Source organism: Labeo rohita, chromosome 16 (genome assembly GCF_022985175.1).
Source record: "Labeo rohita strain BAU-BD-2019 chromosome 16, IGBB_LRoh.1.0, whole genome shotgun sequence".
NCBI classification, from domain to species: Eukaryota; Metazoa; Chordata; class Actinopteri; order Cypriniformes; family Cyprinidae; genus Labeo; species Labeo rohita.
This window is the reverse complement of record NC_066884.1, coordinates 22,768,847-22,790,339: the sequence shown is the minus strand read 5'-3', so window position 1 is coordinate 22,790,339 and position 21,493 is coordinate 22,768,847. Positions and strand designations below refer to the sequence as shown.

At 34.3% G+C, this 21,493-nt stretch overlaps 1 protein-coding gene across 1 annotated transcript; it reads left to right on the top strand.

Annotated features, from left to right (window-relative positions):
- The first annotated feature begins 763 nt into the window (after nt 1–763).
- On the top strand, nt 764–17,727 carry cd4-1 (CD4-1 molecule). Its single transcript, XM_051130711.1, has 11 exons — nt 764–876; nt 9,227–9,342; nt 12,055–12,148; nt 12,256–12,402; nt 12,499–12,642; nt 13,917–14,171; nt 14,653–15,039; nt 15,184–15,438; nt 15,526–15,632; nt 15,757–15,803; nt 17,149–17,727. Exons 3-11 carry the CDS (start codon nt 12,094–12,096, stop codon nt 17,183–17,185), a joined length of 1,434 nt encoding a protein of 477 aa, XP_050986668.1. The 5' UTR covers nt 764–876; nt 9,227–9,342; nt 12,055–12,093; the 3' UTR covers nt 17,186–17,727.
- The last annotated feature ends 3,766 nt before the right edge of the window (nt 17,728–21,493 follow it).

Below are 21,493 nucleotides of genomic sequence, written 5' to 3'. Positions count from 1 at the left end.
TACCCCTTTATATTTAGGATATTACTTTGCACACTGTAAAATAAAATCCGTAAGATATATGTAAAAAACTAGCAGACGTGGTTGTTGGTAACAACGTTATATGGTATTCACTTACATTTACAGATATAAATGGTAATTTCATTAACTGACAAAACGTTGAAATTTGTTTTGTACCTTAAATCCACACTGACAACCACCGAAAGTAGAAAGTGATTAATAAGTCACATGTTGATCTAAAGCCCACCACAAACAGATATAGAAGGTGCACAGTGTCATCCACACAAACACTAAACACCATCATGGTAACACACATGAAACTGGAATAATGCAATAAACATTAATTTAACAACATTATATGTAACATACAAAACTGCTAAGAAAAAACTAAGAAGAAAGATTTATTTAAACAAACAAACAAACAAACAAACATCAAATTGAAAAAATGTAACACAGGGAACTCTGTGAATGTCAATTTAGGTTATTCACTTTAAATTTTACCGTCTTTTACCGTTAACAATTTAACAGGTTTTTATTGTAGCATTTTTACAGTTTTTTTAACGTTAAATTTACTGTCATTTTTTACAGTGTACCTATTTTGAGATAGAATATCATAAAAATGCACTATTTAGAAAAACATTAAATACAAGAGAGCTTTAAGAAAAGCTATAAATGATGAGTGACAATGTTATAGGAGTAAATAGTACTGAACTGTCAGAGTAAAAACAAAGGCATACGACATCACAGACACATGAGAGTCGAGCTGCGCAAATCAAGTTGCAGTTTCCTGTTGTGTGTGTGTGACGGAGTGTGTTTGGAAGAACATGTCAGTGTAGCTCTGAGACCCTGGACAGAACACACACTCATCTCATCACAACTGTAAGTATTCTTCTGTTACTATGACAAACACAAACCATGCTGCGTTTTGCTTTTGGCCGGTCTGAAGCCTGTCTTTGTTTTCTCATATAAAGCCAAACGTGTTTTGTCTTCAGCTGAACGTCTGACACAAAGAGTGAGCTATAAAATACTCCAAACAAAATGACAGTGGTGGAGATGTGTTTGTTAGTTAATGATGTTTACGAGCAGCTTGTTTCGATCAATACAATCATATAGTCTTATGTACATTTTTAATACTGTATTGTAGCGTGCAGTTTTGCGCAAATGTTTCGGATGCCGAACAGAAGTTTCTGATGTGCTGTTTGTAGTAATCATGGTATTGAATGAAAAGTTTAATAGCTAATGATAACATGAATAACCTTTTAAAAAGACATTTTTAGGTATACTGGTATATATTATTTACATATATATATTTGAGCTTGTTTTTCAGATACTCAATGCAAAATTAAATTCTTAGAGTAATGTTTTCGTCTTTGGTAAGAAGTGTTTGTATATTACGTGTTATTAGTCTTATAGCTGTAGACTAGAGTGTTAGCCTTCATAATGGAGAATATGAACAGATATTAGGTGTTTTTGTGTGTGTGTGTTTAAGTCTATCTGTTCTGTAGGCCAAGGCCTCAGTATGAACCGTTAATTGAATATTCAAAATTATTTGTTGTTGACAATGAAGACTCTTGTAAACTGGATGAAGATTAAGTCAAAGACTTAATGTATTGTTCAGTTTTAGTGTTTTGTAATTTTGTGTTACAAGCTGAATGTTTTTGAAGTTTTAACAGTTACGTTAGATGTTCAAACGGTTACACTGAATCAGTCAAACTGGATACTTTTTGTATTTACGTATTTGTATGTAATTTATTTCATATGAGGTCACTGAGATATCATTATAAAAGCAAACAATGTGTACATTTAAGTAACGGTAAACAAGCAGCAAATCTTAACCTACATAAAACATAATTCTCCAAAATTAATAATAATTTTTACATTTTTATTTAAAAAAGTATTTTTATATTTAAGTCACTAGTATATATCGTATAATGAATATATTTGTTGAACAATGCCCAGGTACGGAATGCCGATCTTTCGATATTATTAGTTTGACAGTGTGCATGAAACAAAAACTGAGGGCCGCTTTTGCGCATAACAGCGATGAATTATTTATTTTAACATACAACATCCTCATCCTCCACCAAGTTACACAATACACCAATGAAAATCAATCCACATTAATTGCAGTTTATCCATTTTTTTTTCTATACAGTGCCAACAAAAGTCAGACTTAAAAATTAATGTGATTAAATTAGATGCAATATCAAACATAATATCAAAACAAGTGGCATCTGCAAAGAAAATGCTGCTAGAGCTTTGTTCTCTAAATATCTTTTCTGATTCCTGTACAACATGGTGTTAGCAATGGCAAGTTTGATTCCCAGGAGAACCTGGTAAAATGTAATCGCATGCAGTACAAGTTGATGTGTATTTGTATGCCAAATGTATACACTTGAAACAGGCTTTAAGAAGCTATTTAGTGGATGTATGACCTCAAGGATACACAGGTGTCTTAACAGATGAAACCACAGGTGTAGCATATCACATTAACTCATCTGACAACCCCAAAACATCCAAATACTTCTAGTCTTCATTTGAATCGTGAATCTGTTGCATTACTATCATTTAATGTAACTCATCAGATAGTTTGAAAAATGTGCTATTGAAACAACAACAATGCCATTTAATGTGATATTTTGTTATCTAATGCAATGATTTTCAAATGTTTAAGTGTGGCTTAAGTGTCCAAATACATTCTGAGGCCACTTTATCAAAGATTTGTTATGATAGAAATACAAACAGATGCCCGATTAAAAAACAAAAACAACTGTGTGCCATTGTCAGACATTGCCGTCTTTTGTTAAAGATCTGGTTTTGTTCTTTCTGAGGAATATTGCAAACAAAAAATGGTAGGCCTGCTATCCCTCGCAACAATATACATTTTTTTCATAACCCAATCTTTGTAACAGTGCATTCCTCACGTGAATAAAACTTGGCAAAATATGCAAACACGTCGAAGATGTAGGGACTTGATTTGTCAGGGTATACTGTTGTACTTGCAAATGCCTGGATATGGTTATGTTCCATGCTTTTTTGTGAAAATAAAGAAATATCATTATCATTCCAGCATGCCTAACTTTACAGAAGCACTGACCTTAAGCAAAAAAAAAAAAAAAAAAAGAAAGAAAAGAAACAGTTTTGAACACGTAATGTTTAAAGGAGCATGTAGTCGAGACAACTAAACTGCAGAAGCTTTATTACATTTTCGTCTCGTTCTGTCGTGGCATGATAGACCGTTTGAGAAAAAATCTATTTATATGCAAATAAAACATCTTCTCAAAATTCAACCTATCAAGAGCACTTTTGACCTCAGATGCAGCAGATACAGTTAACGCCGAACAGTAAAATCACTGACATATATTTTCATATATTTACCTTGGGTTACATTTTATTTTATGTAGTTGTTACAATGCAATTACACAAGCAAGTACTGAGTAATATTAATTGACTATGTATACTTGTTATATAGGGTTAGGGTTGGGGTATGGTTTAGGGTAAGTTGCGTGTAATTATGCATAATTTACTACTACTGCTATAGCAAGTACATGTAATAACATCACCTTAAAATAAAGTGTTAACTCATCTTATGTTAGTTATTATAGGTACAGCAGTTTTAACGACGTCAGTGTAAAACAACAGATTAACTGAAATTTGTCTCCAGCCGTTTGCTGTCTAATGCAGTGGCCTGTAGTAGGAACATCTCTCGTTTAATGACAGAAACACTTGTAGAACAGACACAAAATGCGCCTAGACACAAACTGAGATGATAAAAAAAATTCTGGGTTAAAATGATTGAATGAGCGGAATCATATTATGTAGTAACAGCTGTTTGCGCACACCTTGCGTGTACCGAAAACCTTACAATTGGTAATGTATTACGCACAAAACACAGCTTCTCAGGCAAGGATTTGTTTGGCCGCTGTCAAGATCTTTAGTTATCATGTTTTTTTTGCCTATCTGTCCAAAAACATATTGTGCTCAGTATAATACATTACGTTTAATATTATCCATATGCACAGAAACAGAAAGTACATATGTTAAAAAAGAATTACATGCAATAAATCATTGGCTAAATACATACATACTTAAATAAGTTAAATTTGTGCATATATGCATTTATGACAGCTTATGAAAGAGAAGTTTGAACGACGTACATATGCAATATGCCATACTTAAAAATAAAGGTGCTTCACGATGCCATAGAAGAACTTTTTTGTCTAAATGGTTCCATAAAGAACCTTAAACATCTGAAGAAACTTTGTTTCACAAAAGGTCCTTTGTGGTGAAAGAAGATTCTTCAGATTATAAAAAGGTAAGAATGAGATGGTTCTTTAAAGTACCTTTGACTGAATGGTTCTTTTTGTGGAGCCAAAAATGGTTCTTCTATGGCATCGCTTGAAGAAGCTTTTAAAGCACCTTTATTTTTAAGAGTGTAATAATCTGTGATATAGCGGCGCTTTTACTTCAACATGCCAGTCATTAGATGTTTACACTGAAAATTTAAGGAATCAGTGTGAAATGATGGAATTAGTCTGACAAACTATATGGAACTCCACAAGGGTGTAAAATGTTTATTAATTTTTACTTAAATTTACAGAACTTTGAATGAATACCTTCTCATCACATTATGCCAGTAGGTTAAATTTTAGTTATTTTGTGTTATCAGTATAACGAAATTCATGGTTGATTTACAATATTTTATGTACTCTTAAATAAAGTCACGGGACAATGCGATGATATGATCTTCTGAGAATTCAGTCTGGCAAAAAACAACCTCCACTGACTGTAAATGATGTAAAATAAGCCAGCAATATTTTTGAAATCATCAAGAAGTCAAGAGAATAATATATAAACAGCATACTAAGTGAGAAAATTAAGAGCAAAACATAGTGCACAGAACATGTGTTTCACAGATTCTGCATCACTGAATCTCAAATTAAACTAAAAGATGTGTTTTAATAGTCAAGAAAATAATCATACCCAGTGTTACATCACAATGGATGACCCTTTATTCTCATTAATAGAGTACTTGACACATAATGTGAAACGGTGACTTTTTAAGTCTGAAAATAGAGTGCACCTGTGTTTGCTTTTGGTGTATGTGTGCTGCTGTTATGAAGGAGGGAGTGATTTTCATAATGAGAGCAGGATTCCCTCTTTCACAGTGTGTGTCATACAGACATTTTTCTCTGTTTCTCATCCTCTCACTTCAGCTTTGTCCCACACACCTACCACACATTTTGTCAGAGGGTTTTCCTGCCCGACCCTTAGTTTCATCATGGAACAGACAATGTAATTCATTAGAAAGAAATCAGCAAATGTGACTTTATGGATGCTCTGGGTCTACTGTCATGGATGAGGCATTCAATAAGTTTTAGTTAGCACATTTTTATTTTTTTTTTTAACTCTCAGCTGATTTGTTCAATTCAATATAGTAAACATCCATCATCATACCCAAATCTGAATTGTAAAAAAAGATATATTTTAATGTATATTCTGCATTAAGATGAACAAACTCCACGTGAGAATGAATATGAGATCACATGAACGTAGGAAATGATACTGCAGATGGCAGATCTTTGAAAATGAGTATGACCTTTTTATAAGCATTTCTGTGAAAAGACATCAATAGCAAGGGCCATTTGCAGACTTACGCAGAAAAAATACGCAAGAAATAAAAAGACGGGAACATAATTATGCAATGGAACACAATCGCCATCTGTAGCATGAGGTTTCGAAATTTGCCGTCTAAAATATGATCTAATCTTCTGTACATTAAGTCTAAAAATACACATTTTCGTAAGCACCAGACCAAATGTCAGTAATCTCTCGTTCTCTCGACATCTTTCCACTGACATTTAACCATGCTTGCATTTCAAACCTACAGGACTTCATTAAATGGAGGAGGTTTGTAACTGAAAACTCAAGTATGAAAGAAACAAATGCAATTTGTCTTTCTATGTAATTTCCACTCACTTTTCCAAAACACTTCGTTCACCATGTGAAACTCTGACTCTAGAAAACCAAAAGCAATGGCGTCCATCTTAGCCCTCGTCACCGCTCTGCACACCTCAGACTCCTTCAGCATTTCCTACGGCCTACAGTTTAAGACAAGTGTGAATCACTGAAAGTGAGGATTCAGATCTGTTAGCGGGATCCCCTCTTAGTCACACAACCATAGCGAATGGTTTTTACAATATACCCTTAAAATTCTCACTAATTTTAGACGAAGGCTATAGATAAAATGCAACAAAGAAGAAAAGTGCAGATTGTTCGCTCCAAAAATACCTTGATACAAATTACAAGAGTAAGATGTGTGGGAGACGTAGACAATATCAGTCCTCGGTTCTTCAGTCGAGTACACAACGAAATGACTTGCTGAAGGGGAAACACGTAACGAAAACCTGTATGGGACATATTGAAATAAATCGCCCACTTTTTCTGCTTGCTTTCTTTCTCTCTTTCGGTAATGATTATGTTGGTGTCTCGACACCGTTTCAGACTATGTGAGTAATGAGGGATCCCTCTAAAATGGGTCTTTCCTTTAAGCTCTGAGAGAAAACAGGTAAATACATAGATAGATGTGAATGGCGATAATGAAGAACCGTGAAAAGCTAAAGGTATTTTTTGAAGAACATGAACAGAGCAAGGCAGGAAGAGCGAGAATGACAGAGGGGTGAAACCTCAGACACAGATGTGAGGCAGGCAACGTGTTTGTTTCAACCTTCATGTGGTTCCCCTTAGCAAACCACCCCTGTCCTACAGCACTGAAATATGCTCTACAGTACCTGTCGCACTATCGTGCTTTTGTTTAATCTACTTATTCTTTTACAGCAGGATGCTTTATTCGCCCTTAAACTTGTTAGTGTTTTACATACTGATGCTAGTGGAGAATCCACAGATCAAATCAGTGAACTGGTGCTTAGACCTGAAGAACTCATCATTTCTTCATTTCCAAAGAATTTAGCCTCAAAATAAAAAACTTCACAGTGTTGGTGTTAAGAATGACGTTCTTTACCGAAACCAATGTGATGCAAAAAATTACTGAAGTATCGTCATTTTTAGGGGTGCAGATTGTTTAGATCGGTGTGTATGGAACTTGTGAGCTGCTTATGGGTTTCTAAATCTTCTGTAACGCAAATTTAATAAACAAGACTTCATAAGAGCTTATGAGGCATTTGAATTCCGATAAATGTAAGAGATAAACAGCTCTAAAGAGAATTATTGTGCAGAAAGATGCTGACTTGGCTCAGAAGTAACCAAAACAGAACTACCACCGTAAGATTTTTACTTGAATGCCTTCAGAAAAAATGAATAACTACAACATTGTTCTCCTTTTCTGAAAATCATTCGGTTGATCATTGCATCACATAAGCTTTCATTTCAGTATTTGCTTCATTTGTGTTCCCTATTAAAACCGCATTGGTTTAAATCAGTTCATCTTATAGCAGAAGTGATACATTGCAGAGAATGACGTTAGAGAGAGCCGTTAAAAAACAGGCACATTAACGTTTGTCCATTTTTAGAGGAAGTTGAATTGTGATCATTTACAGCATTTTAATAATATCAGCAACTAATCTTCAGTTTATCATTAACATGGCTTCTTTAAAAGGTGTGATCTATATTTGAATGCATTTAATCATCATTTGCCTCATAATTGTGGATTACAATACTTTAGTTAACATAAACTCAGAATAAACAATACTTCTACTGCATTTATTAATCTTAGTTAATATGAATTTCAACATTAACTAATGCATTATTAAAATCCAAAGTTGTTTATCATTAGTTAATGCAGTGTGAACTAACATTAACTACCTATGAACGACTGTATTTTCATTAACTAACATTAACAAAGATGAATAAATACTGTAACAAATGTGTTGTTATTTGTCTGTTAGTGTTAGTTGAATGCATTAACTAACATTAACTAATGGAACTTTATTGTAAAGTGTTACCCGTAATACATAAGTATGCATTAAATTATAATGATAAGATTCAAAGAATTACCCCTAAATAAGTAACATTTCCACTTTCAAATACTGTTTTTCTTTTCTGTTTTCTGTGCATTTTTAAATACTCGGGAAAATAACAGATCAAGAAAATCGTTCTTGTCATTTACAGTACTTTACATTTTATTCACATTTATCTGTGGACGTACAGTTATCCGTTTTAAAGTCTGTATGTGGTGTTTTATGCTGATTTAGTTCACTTAGATTATTTGTGAAGATTGCAATGATTTACACTCTTATACAATTTACAGTGAATTATCTGTTCATAGTGCAGTCGTTATATGTCGTAACATTCCACCCATATTTGCTCAAGCCATATGCGCACTCGGGGATTCGGAAATTAGAATAAAGCATCTCTTTGGATCTCTTCAAACAAATGATAGATAAAAATGCAGAGGAACAACTGAAGGAAAAAACTGAAAAATAGAATAGAATAGAAATTATAGAATAGAATAGAAGGTTCTAGAGTTTATTGTGTTGGGCTCCATGAGTCAGCACGGATTAAGAAGTTTATTCAAAATTAAAAAGTAGGGAAGATTAGATTATTATTAGAACATATTAAAAGCTCTGTAGCAATGTTTATGCGGTTACTAATAGGACACTGACATTTAAAATATGTATATTTAGACAAAATAAAGTCAATTACAGAATTATGTGGCAAACAAAAATAGAAAAACAAAAAACAAAAACAAAAAAACAGAAAATAAACATAAAACTACACAAAAACTAGCAGTTCAAAATAGTCAAATAAACAGGGTTTTAGAGAACTTGTTGTTCTTTGCATGATAATCATATCCGCCTGATATGTATTGTAGACAAAAAAAAAACCTACTCGGAAAAAACTTTTTTTTTGAGCGTAACACAGCGATGTCTGATTTTTAAAAAGGTATTACTGGAAAACGTTTTAATTTTATTAATTAATTTTATTTAATGATTGTCACTGAAACTTTTCCCACATGGATCTGATTGTAAAATTCTCTATTATTATTAATTTATTTTGAAATTTTAGATTGGTCTAACAGTAATGCTTTGGAGGGAGAAATAATGCGTTTAGAAAAATAATTATCACAAACTTTTACCAGTGACAACTCAAGATATTCAGTAACAAAAGATGTATATTCAATGGAAAAAATTGTGTAACCAAATTTTTTTCAGAAAAGTACTTAAATCAACAGCCTCATGTCAATAACCGGACGTCTTCTTTTACCTCTCAGGCCAATCAGACAAAGGGGAGGTGTCACCGAAGGTTAAATAGAAATATTTTGGCCTGTAAGTGAACACATCCGCTGCACGACTTTGAAGAGGAACGATAAAGAATTTTGCTCACAAGGTGAGTATATTTACAGTTACACTTACAATTTATATTTTAATTATACACTGTCATCTACATATGACAACTTACTTTTTTTATTATAAATGATTTCATTTAATCTGTTTAATGTTATTATATAAGATCAGAATAGAGAGTAATATCCTTTTAGGTGTAAACCCCTTTAAGTTATATTATAGACAAACAAATAAATGAATACGATTTATTTACTGTGAATTAAGTGTAAAATACACTAGAAATTAATGGCAAATTACATAGAGCAAATTTGCACTCTTTATATTTTCAGTTCAATTAATCTGACAGCATATATTGTACATTGCTAAAAATTTGGTTTGTGTTAAAGTTTCAAACAGAAACTTGAAAACTGTCCGATACACAATATATAACATTAAACATCAAATGTACGGGATGTAAAACAGAAGTATATTCTCCTAGTGCATGCGATGCAGAGAGTAGCTGTAAAAATGAACAGAAGGACTGTCTTCGGCTCTATTATAACATGAACAATTAATCACATACAGGATATTAGAACATCAATGTTTATATTCCCACTGTGATTAGTGTAAACTAAACTGATTAGAGCATTAAAATAGCTTGGAATTCCATCAGAATAATTTCTCGTAATCTCTAAGATTCATTAAAAACAGACATAAATGAAAACAAACAAACATGCTTTATCCATTAAATCCAATACTTTTTGTTTTTCTAAAAGTTTTGTTAGGCATTTAGAAATTGAAGTTCTTGGTCTTTCTAATGTTCCCCTCCCTTCTCCTCCATCTCTGTGTGTCTGTTTGCTGTTTAACCTCCATCCTGACCACAGCCCTGATCATCTGTCTTTCTGGGTTACTTGTTCAGGTGCAGTCTCTGGCTGTCTTTATCTCTACATCTATCGTTTGTGTTTCTTTGTGTGCTTCTCCTTCCTCTGTTTCTGTTTCTCATTCTTCACAAACTTTTCCCTCATTTCTCACACATTTCTGTGCTCCACTAGAGACTTAAAACTTAAAACTCATAAAGTTACAATTTTCAATTTTCACCATTAGACATTATATAATAAATGGCAGAAAATCAAGGCAAATTTTGAATCGGAGCATTAAAAATATTTGGACCTCATGTACAAATGACTGAAACTATTCTAAATGTCCGTCTCTACTAATGGTTTTACATTTACTTTTATATTTATTTAGCAGGCGTTTTTATCCAAAGCGGCTTCCATTCCCGGGATGCAACCACTGGTCACTGGGTGATACTGATTTTATTTAACCATTAATAACAGAGTCTGCAAATTTTTTTTTTTTTTTTTTTTTTGAAAATGGCACTTTTTCGTACAAAAATTTACCATTTTAAATTCAACCAAATCATAGCCTAAATAAATAGCCTGTACCAAAAGGCCTGCATAAATATTTAGCATACTGTGCATACCTTACAGCTAATTATGCATTATTGTGGATAATATGTTGTTGGATTTTTAGAATTTTAATAAAAATTTAGCTGGCATGAATGGAAAGTCACAAACCGTTCTGTGCCGCACACTTGCGTACTGCAAATTATTCTGGATAAGTTATATTTACTAAACATGTTTACTGTAAGAAAGCACATTTGGCACAAGAAAGTAGATCTTTATTTATCAATAACACAGCTTTTTTAAATTTATTTTATGCATAAATTCAATTACTCATCCTACGAGTCCTTGAGCCACTTTTTTCTTGGTGGTTCTCAGTGGTGGACAGGCAAAAAAAACAAAACAAAACAAAACAAAACAAAAAAAAAACAAAACAAAACACATAATTTTTGAAATCAAAATCATTAAATATTAAATTTGGAGTTGGAACAATATTGTTTGTATGTGATTATTTGCCTATATTTGTTTATTCCTAATTATTTTCTTAAGTGTGCATTTATGTTTGAGCATTTGTATCTTAAAATAGTCATAATTTACATTTATTTATGCATTTGTCAGACAATTTATCCAAAGTGACTTGCATTACATTTAAGTATATATCTTAGCATGTCATGCATTTCTTGGGAAATGCATGAATCAAACCCAAGACCTTGGTGTTACTAGTTTAGGAATCTTTAAAAAAAAAAAAAAAAAAAAAAAAAAAAAGTGGAGTCACAAAGATTTGTAGCTTGTAACAAATAAATTGGGTGTCTGCATTTTTCTAGTTTGAACTGTCAATCTCTTCAAAAGCAGTAAAAAGAGAGATTTGTGTGAAATCACATGCACAGAAAGAGGCAAGATCAGATATAACAGGCATAACACACACCGCACTCCAAGCTCAGCGACACCACCAGCAGCGCCATGTGGTGTTCTTTCTTCTGTGTGTAAGCGTGGAGAGATCCGCCTTTCGTGGAACAAGGGAGGAAGAGAGGGGGTGTTATGGAGGAGGAGGTGAAGAGGTGAAAACGGGAGGGATAAGAATCTACTCCCTGTACAATCTCAGCCCACCACAGACACACCTCTCTGCGTCTTTCTCTCGCCGACTTTCTAGCTGTTGTTCTTTCATGTTTCTTCACTGGCACTTGTCTTCCTTTATGTCTGTAACCCATAGCCCACCACAAAGCTTCTGTCTCCCCCTCACTATCCGGCACTCTCACTGTTTCTCTCAATCACTCAAAAAAAAAAAAAAAAAATCTGAGCCCACCACAAGCCCCTTCCTTCCTCTGTATTTTTATGCTCTTGGTGATGAATTTCTCTGTGGCTGTGTCTTACAGATCACCCTCCATCCTCTCTGGCTCTGCTCTGAGGACAAAATGATGTTGTGTTGGATACTAATATCGCTGTTTGTTGGATTTATTAAAGCGCAAGGTAAGTTGCAAATATCTTGATGTTTGTTTTATGGCAAAAAGTGTGAAATGCAGCCAGTATAAGCATTCTTTTTCTCCAATCTGTTCTTCTTTCACTATGAAACACAGAAGTAATTTACGCACAGTTAGGAGGGACTGTTACCCTACCAAGAGAGAAGGTAGAAGGAAATGCAGATAGTGTTTATGTGAACTGGTTCCGTGGGTCAGATCCAAACCCAGCTATCTCAAAGAATCCTCAGAGCGGGATCCAAAAGGGTGAGATACATTTTTTTAGTTTATCCATTTTCATTTTACAGTAATAATAAGGCTATCTGTTTGATATAACCTTGCATGTATGTTTGTCTGTTGTAGAGAAAGAAATTAAGACACATGCCCATCTGCTGGATGATTTCTCTCTCCAAATCTCACCAGTACAGGATTTTGATTTTGTAATTTGGCGCTGTGAACAACATGAATTACAGAAAACTTCAAAAAAGACCTACAAACTGTACCATGGTAAGAGAGAGTGTGTTCAGTGATAGTGTGTGTGTGTGTGTGTGTGTGTGAGAGAAAAGATACAAATTATAGAATTAGTCACATCTTAATCTCTTAAACGGATAACCCAGATAATTCACCCAAAAATCTTTTGCACAAAAGAATATATTTTAAAGAATGTTTTGAACTTTTTTTGTCTATACAGTGAATGTCACTAGGGTCCAAAACAGTATTGGACCCCACTGAATGTCACTGTATGGGTAAAAAAAAAATAAAAATCTAAATATCTTTTGTGTTTTGCAGAAGAAAGTTGGAGTAGTTTAAATAAACTATGACAAAAATGAAAATTCTGTCAGTAATTATTTACCCTCATGTTGTTCTATACTTGTAAGACCTTTGTTCATCTTCAGAACACAAATTAAGATATTTTGATGAAATCCAAGAGCTTTCTGCATAGACAGCAACACAACTGGCATGTTCAAGGCCCAGAAAGATATTAAGGACATTGTTAAAATAGTCCATGTGACATCAGTGGTTCAACCGTAAAGTTATGAAGCTACAAGAATACTTTTGTGCATGAAGAAAACAAAAATAACTATTCAACAGTTTCTTCTCTTCCATGTCATTCTTGGATGAGCATTCAAGACAGTACCACGACTGACTCTCGTGACTGACATGGAAGAGAAAAAAATGTTGAATAAAGTTGTTAACCACTGATGTCATATGGACTATTTTAACGAAGTCCTTTTTGGGCCTTGAATGTGTCAGTTGCGTTGCTGTCTATGCAGGGTAAGAAAGCTCTCTGATTTCATCCAAAATATCTTCATTTGTTTTCTAAGATGAACAAAGGTCTGGGTTTGGAATGACATTAGGGTGAGTAAACAGAACAGAATTTTAGGATGAACTATCCTGTTAAGTTCTCTCATTTAATTTTCAAAAAATTCAGGTGAGAAATAAAATGAATGTTCAATCAGTTTTTTTCAAATATGAGGAAATGACACTACACCTACTGTCGAGCTTGATTCAGGATGTGTACACAGAAGTAAACTTCCGCTCTTTGTCATTTGGCTGAACTGCAAAAAGAAAAAAAAAGAAAGAAAAAATGCATAACAAATAAATCTTTTAATTTAAACTGCAATTATCTATCTCCATATTACACACATGAAGGTAATTAATTAATCTTGTAATATGACCACTACAATCATAATTTATGGTGTAGGGTATAACTGTACACATTACAAGATTCCTCTGATGTTGTCGTATTCCTCCTTTCAACACTTTTTTTTCTGTTTCAGTCACTATACCCAAAGTGTCGGCTGTGATGGTTGGTGCCTTTCTGTCTCTGCAATGTAATGTGGACGATAGTTCAGTTATTCCCGAAGTAAAATGGATCGCACCTAAGAACTCAGATTGTAATCCAGGAAAATATGACAAAGTAAAAGAAACAGTTACCATCACAAATGTTGATAGGTGTCATAGTGGTGTTTGGACATGCAAGTTGAAGTATGGTGGAAAAGAAACCAAAGCAACAACAGCTGTTTTTGTAATAGGTGAGACGATTGTGTTATTAAACTCTATCGCTTACAATGTATAAATATAGGTCTATAATACACAAGAAATCTATAATGGGAAGGGATCAATGAGAGAACACTGATAAAAGCTTTTTTATCAAATGTTTTATTTATTTTTTTTTTAAAAAACCCCCACCTAAATATAAATATATAATATCCAAATATAATATAACTGTTTATCTTTATAAAATAGTTCAAATTCATTTTCTTTTTCTAAAAGTGTGAAAGTTAGACTTATTTATTCAATTTTTAGATATAGATGTCCCTTCTAAAAATAAAAAAAGAAAGAAAGAAAAAAAGAAAGAAAGAAAGAAAGAAAGAAAGAAAGAAAGAAAGAAAGAAAGAAAGAAAGAACGAAAGAAAGCATTCTGGAAAAAAAAAATTATTATTATTTTTTGGCACTACAACAACAATAATTACAGTGTTTCCTTTTTTTCATCTTCATCCCTTTTTCTTCCAGACCTCTCCCCTCCCATTCCAGATACCATTTATACCTCACCCTTGACCTCGTCCTCTACAGTGAAGATTCCTTGTTCCTTGTATTCTAATATTCCCTGGTTGGACTTGAATGAAACTGGCCTCAGAGGTGGTAGCTGGAGCTTCACGCCTCTCAGCGACCCTCCATCAACACATCCTCTCCTCAACCTCAACATTGGTCCGGTTGTCAGATGGGACGTCGTAAATGGCACAGATGGTATACCTACCATCGAGGGAAGAGAGCTGAAGGACCAGGATCTATCGATTCATAATCTGCGTGTATCAGAGAAGATCAGGGGGAATTACACCTGTAGCCTGAAGTTCAAAAGCAAGATCCTGAGCAGGACCGTCAAGGTGGAGGTTCTGAAGAGTAAGTGAAATAATAAGTCTTGGAAGGTCTTGTAACTAATGAATTTACTACCTAATTTACTTACTTTCAGTAGTCTTACTACACTTACAATGCAAACATACCTTGCCTTATTTAATCCAAACTCTAAATTTCTCTTTCTGTTAGTTTTATCTTCTGAAGGTTCTCGAGTATATGAAGGGAAAAGTGTAAATCTGACATGCACATTGGGACATCAGCAGACTTCAGACTTTAAGGTGAAATGGAATTGCTCGTCTTGCTCCTTTGTTTCCAGTCTCGGGCCTTCTCATCCATTTACTCTGTTGATCCCTGAACTGAAAGTGAAGGACAGTGGGAGATGGACATGTGAACTCTGGAAAGGCAAGAACAAGCTGACATCTGCTGTGCTATCATTAAAGATTGGTAAGAGATGTGAAAAAAGTGGAATAGAGTGATATATGTGCAATAAAAAGTGTGTAACACCTTTGCTGTCAATAAAATGTTTCACAGAGAAACCTCCAGTGAACATCTGGCTTATTGTTGCCATATGCGGTGGAGTCGTGGGCTTCATCTTGCTCATTGTGATCATCATCATGTGCATTCGCAGACACAGACAGGTTAGTGTTCACTTTGATACTCAGAGCGGTTTTATCCAGTTAAGCACATTAGGCCATTATTTGTAAATTGTTTGAAAGGTGAAAATCAAATGCCTTATAGATTTTCTTTCATTTTTCCTAACAGATGATGATGTACAGACGACGCAAAACCAAATTCTGCTGCTGCAAAAAGTAAGTTTGGTGGTTGTTAGATATGCTGCTTTCAAAATAGGGCCACTACAGTGGCCCTAAGATGTATTTGGATATAAATGTCATTGCTTGATACTAAACTGACAATTTTTTAATATATATAACCAAAAAATACAAATGTTTCAGGCATAAAACATTTCACAAAAAGCAGTTTTAAGATTAACAATATATATACTAGATAGTCCAATATTTGGACACATTTCAGTTGCTTTGATGTGTTCATTGTGGTCAAAGCAACTGAAATGTGTCCAAATATTGGACTACCTAGTATATATCTATTGCTTATCTTAAAACTGCTGCTTTTTGTGAAATGTTTTACTCTGATAGGACACCTGTTTGCACTAATTTCATATAAATTGGCTGAACCCCCCCCATTTTGCTAACTAATGCAATGTAATCACATTTACATGCAACTTTAAAGGAGAAGTCCACTTCCAAAACAAAGATTCACATATAATTTACTCACCCCCTTGTCATCCAAGATGTTCATGTCTTTCTTTCTTTAGCCGTAAAGAAATTGTGTTTTTTGAGGAAAACATTTCTGCATTTTTCTCCATATAATGGACTGATATGGTGCCCTGATTTTGAACTTCCAAAATGTAGTTTAAATGCATCTTCAAACGATCCCAAATGTGGTTGTAAATGATGCCAGCTGAGGAAAAGGGTCTTATCTAGCGAAACGATTCAGTGATTTTCAGTGATTCAGTGATTTTCATTTAAAATAAAAATACTATTTAAATACTTTTTAATCTCAAACGCTCATCTTGCTTTTCTCTCCCTGAATTCTGTGTATTCTGACTCAAGACAGTTAGGGTATGTATTAGGGTACTCCAATTGTATTTTCACCCTCAACTTCAAAAATCATTTTAAAATCATCCTACATCACTGCAGAAGTACCGACACAGTCTTTGCAAAATGAACATGCAAAGAAGATCAAACACCCTTAACAAAAAAGGTAAAACAGCGATATAGGACGATTTCAAAGTTGAGGGAGAACATGAGATGGGAGTTTTTCAACATACCCTAACTGTCATGAACCGGAACAAAACCAGTTCAGGCAGAGTAAGACAAGACCAGCGTTTGGCGTTAAAAAATTATATGGAGAAAAATGGTTAAATTTTTCCTCAAAAAACAATTTCTTTACGACTGAAGAAAGAAAGACATAAACATCTTGGATGACAAGGGGGTGAGTACATTATATGTGAATCTTTGTTTTGGAAGAGGACTTCTCCTTTAAGGTTCCAAATACATTATGTTGTTACTGAATATATGAATATATGAACATATAATTCGTAAAACCATGTTTGTTTGTCTATCTCTGTCTCAGTCCCCAGCAGAATCAAAAGGGATTCTACAAGACGTGAGGATCCTCTGTGTTTTGTTTTTATAATCATAATTGTGTCAAAAACTCTCATAGCCACTTTATATACTTGAACATGCTTGATCACAAGCTATGTTATATGCAACTTAAACAATATGCTGTATCTATTTTGGTGTATATAACATGGTATCATTTGTTTGGAGGATAAATGTGTTAACAGGATCAAACTCAGTGGCTATTGTAATCTAAGCACAGTCATTATATCTGTACAATTTTTATTACAATTGGCCAAAGTGCTTTTTTTATATTGTTCTGATATTTTTATCCACTCCTGCTTACTTACCTCCTTATTTTTTGAATGCTTTTTTGTGTTTGTAAATTTACTTTTTTGTTTTTTTTGTATATCTTTCTATAGAAAAAAGAAAACAACTAAAAATATTGATAATGTAAAATAAAAATACTCAATGAAACAAAACTGTGTGATCATTCTCAATCCAAAATATAATTTAAACCCCTAAAACAATGTCTGCAGTCTCATCATGTAACTACGTAAAAATGCGTATATACAGAATAAATTGATTTTTCACCACTGGATGGCAGTCAATAAAACATTTTAATACCTTACAAATTACTGATGTGCAAAATTCAATCAGCTATTTTTAATTAAACTAATGAATGTATTAATATTTCCTGTCCGAAGGTTTATTATTATACTATTTTATTGAAGTTTTTATACTGCATATTGTGTAAAATGATCCACACAAATGTAAATTACACACAACACAACTTGTATTAAGACAATTTATGTATAAGTATGTGTATAGCAACATTTATATCAAGCATTTAAAAATTCTTTTTGCAAACGCAGACAGAGCGACGAATTGCTCATGAACAGTTATACTACTCCTTCTTAATAATACTATACTACTCTCTTCACAATAAATAAATCTTTTCATCATTACTGCCACAGGACAAAGTGTGTGTTGTAACCAGTTTCAGACAACTGTTTTGTGCAATATAATTTCAAATTTAGGGGGCACTGCCGTCCCCCGGCCCCTTCTCTAGAATCCCCTGTTAGGTTAGTTACATAACCCTGTTATCTAATAACATGATCTTACCACAGATCTGTCCTTGCACAGGTAGGTGATGCTGAGAATGAGGTAGGTGGTTTATATTAGAGCGATAAAGATTAAAAGTCACACAGGTTTGGAAAGATATGAGATATGAGTTTTTACCTCAGTTTAGTGATTTCTGTCACAGGTTCAGCAGACTTATTTAACTGTTTTAGGCCACAAACATTGCATCTGTGCTGTTAAGCCCCTTCCCAGATAGCACACGTACGTCTGCAAGATGTCTGTTAAGATCACTTGGAAAGCATTTGCTGTGTACAAACATCTGACAGACATCTGTAAGATGTCAGTGTTATATTCATTTTAAGTCATAAACATCTTAAAGACATCTATAAAGACATCTATCTGTTTGACATCCAATAGGAAACGTCCTGTAGATGTATTGCAGATGAGCAAACACTAAAAAATACGTCTTGCAGATGTAAATGCTCCGAGATGTACGTGTGCTATCCTTTGTATTGTGATGCTCTTGGTGATGCATTTCTTTTTTTTATGGCTAAGTCTTACAGATCACCCTCCATCCTCTCTGGCTCTGCTCTGAGGACAGAATGACATTGTGTCTAAACTAATATCTCTGCTTGTTCAGTGTCTCAGAGCACAAGCTAATTTGCAAATATCTTGACATTGTTTACCTTGTATATCAAAGAACATGGACTAGAGCCAGTATTAGCATTCTCAATATCTTTCGTCAAGAAAGCCAAACTAGTTTAAATAAATGATGACAAAATTTTCATTTGTGGGTGAACATACTGCTCTTATCTAATTTCCAAAATCAGTTTCCTGGTTAGGCCTTATTTGTTTTTCAAATAAATGAGGAAATGACACCTACTGTTGAGCTCGATTCAGGATGTGAACACTTCAGAAGCAGTAGTTTGCCCTCCTGTGTCATAGGACCGAACTGCAACAAAGAAAAAAGAAAAGATAAATGAATTTATTCTGTTCATCTGTCTCCATATCACACTTATAAAGGCTATTATTAAATCATATATAATATCCCTTACGAAAATTAACTATGGTTTTACTACAAATAAACCCCAAAAACATGGTTATTATTTAAACCAAACCACAAATTAACCGTGGTCTTGCTACACTAAGCATAGTTTAACCATGGTATTTGTAGTAAACCCATGGTTGGTAATCAGTGCGCCAAGAAAAAACAATCAAACAAACAAAAAACACACAAATACAATTCTTAATTTTCGTAAAGGATGACTGTAGAACAATGAACAATGCTAATTTAGCCACAACTGTCAGTTGTGGATGATCAGGCATCCCTGTTTTCCAGGGGCATATTTTCACCTGCCTTTTGGTGTCTTTTACCTGGAAATGTCTCAAGTTCAAAAACACCACATACAAACATTGCAAACTATAAAAAAAAGCAGACCAACATAACCATGTTAGGTACACTAAAACTTAACCTGGATTAGCACTAGCAGAGCACTAAGCAGAGGTAACAAGAAGCGAGATTTCACTGATATTTTGACCACTGGACTAATGTTCCGGTTTACTTTTTTAGATATCTGGTCAGTAGTTTGTAGTATTAAAGGGGTCATCGGATGCCCATTTTCCACAAGTTGATATGATTCTTTAGGGTCTTAATGAAAAGTCTATAATATACTTTGGTTAAAAATTCTCAATGGTTGTGTAAAACAACACCCTTTTTACCTTGCCAAAATAAGCTCTGCAAAAATCATCTTATTCTGGTCGAGGCTGCTTTAAATGCAAATGAGCTCTGCTTGCCCCGCCCCTCTATTCAATTCAATTCAATTCAAATTTATTTGTATAGCGCTTTTCACGATACATATCGTTGCAAAGCAGCTTTACACCAAATTGACATTTTTACAATATATGTAGTAGTAGCTTGATGCACATATGGCAGAGATGTGTGGTAAAGATCAATTAATGACGTAATCAAACAGACAAAGAACACTATAAATTAGTAGCAGAATTCGGTAGTGCTGTATGTTTTCAGGGTTGGCATCATCTGAAGTCCTCTGTGGGGTTGACATCATCTCTTCTTAAGTGTTCTGGATCCACACTGGAGCTTGTGAATTCCTAGTTACCATGGGATGTCAATCCCATGGCAAAAACAGAGAACAAATAGGAACATAATTAGCGTAGCTGCTGTTCAAACTAAGAAAAGGAAGGTTTGTTAAACCAGAGCTAAAAGATTAATAATGAACATTTGATCAGATATAGCTGCAGGAAAAGTTTGAGATGCATTATTTGAATGCTTGGCTAAAAAGATGCGTCTTTAATCTAGATTTAAACAGAGACAGTGTGTCTGAACCCCGAACGTTATCAGGAAGGCTGTTCCAGAGTTTGGGTGCCAAATGTGAAAAAGCTCTACCTCCTTTAGTGGACTTTGCTATCCTAGGTACTACCAACAGTCCAGAGTTTTGCGACCTTAGGGAGCGTGATGGATTGTAGCGTGGTAGAATACTAGTTAGGTACGCAGGAGCTAAACCGTTAAGTGCCTTATAGGTAAGTAGTGCTATTTTGTAGCTGATGCGGAACCTAATAGGTAGCCAGTGCAGAGACTTTAAGATTGGGGTAATATGATCATACTTTCTTGACCTGGTAAGGACTCTAGCAGCTGCATTTTGGACTATCTGTAGCTTGTTTATTGAAGATGCAGGACAACCACCTAGTAGTGCATTACAATAGTCCAGTCTAGAGGTCATGAATGCGTGAACTAGCTTTTCTGCATCAGAAACAGGTAACATGTTTCGCAGCTTGGCAATGTTTCTAAGATGGAAGAATGCTGTTTTTGTAACATGAGAAATATGATTTTCAAAAGACAAGTTGCTGTCTAATATAACACCCAGGCTTTTGACTGTAGTGGAAGTAACAATACTCTCTTCTCTCTGTGGAGAGACCAGCTGCTCGGAGAGATAGGCCTATTTCACAATGGCTGCGTCCGAAAGCTCTAAAATGCTGCCTTCGGAGGCAGCATTCCAAGGCAGGAAGGCATCAAGGCACGTCCAAATTCTAATTCTGCTTCACTTCCTGTCTCCGGAGGCACCTTCTTCTGATGGAATTTTGAAGGCAGCATAGATGTATCCTTCGCTGCCTTCGATTTCCCACAATCCTGTGCGTGTGCATCATATAGGCTATATGAATAAAGATATTCTGATGAAATTAGACTTGTTACTTTATATAATAGATGAGATCTTGACCATGATATTCTTTATGAATCGTAATAGGGTCATTCCAGCTGG

What these genes read in the sequence shown, in the direction of transcription:
- cd4-1 (XM_051130711.1), top strand. Translation starts at nt 12,094, where the DNA reads ATGATGTTGTGTTGGATACTAATATCGCTGTTTGTTGGATTTATTAAA. An exon ending in AACAGCTGTTTTTGTAATAG is followed by an intron (nt 14,172 to 14,652) that starts GTGAGACGATTG and finishes TTTTTCTTCCAG; the next exon opens with ACCTCTCCCCTCCCATTCCA. An exon ending in AAATTCTGCTGCTGCAAAAA is followed by an intron (nt 15,804 to 17,148) that starts GTAAGTTTGGTG and finishes TCTCTGTCTCAG; the next exon opens with TCCCCAGCAGAATCAAAAGG.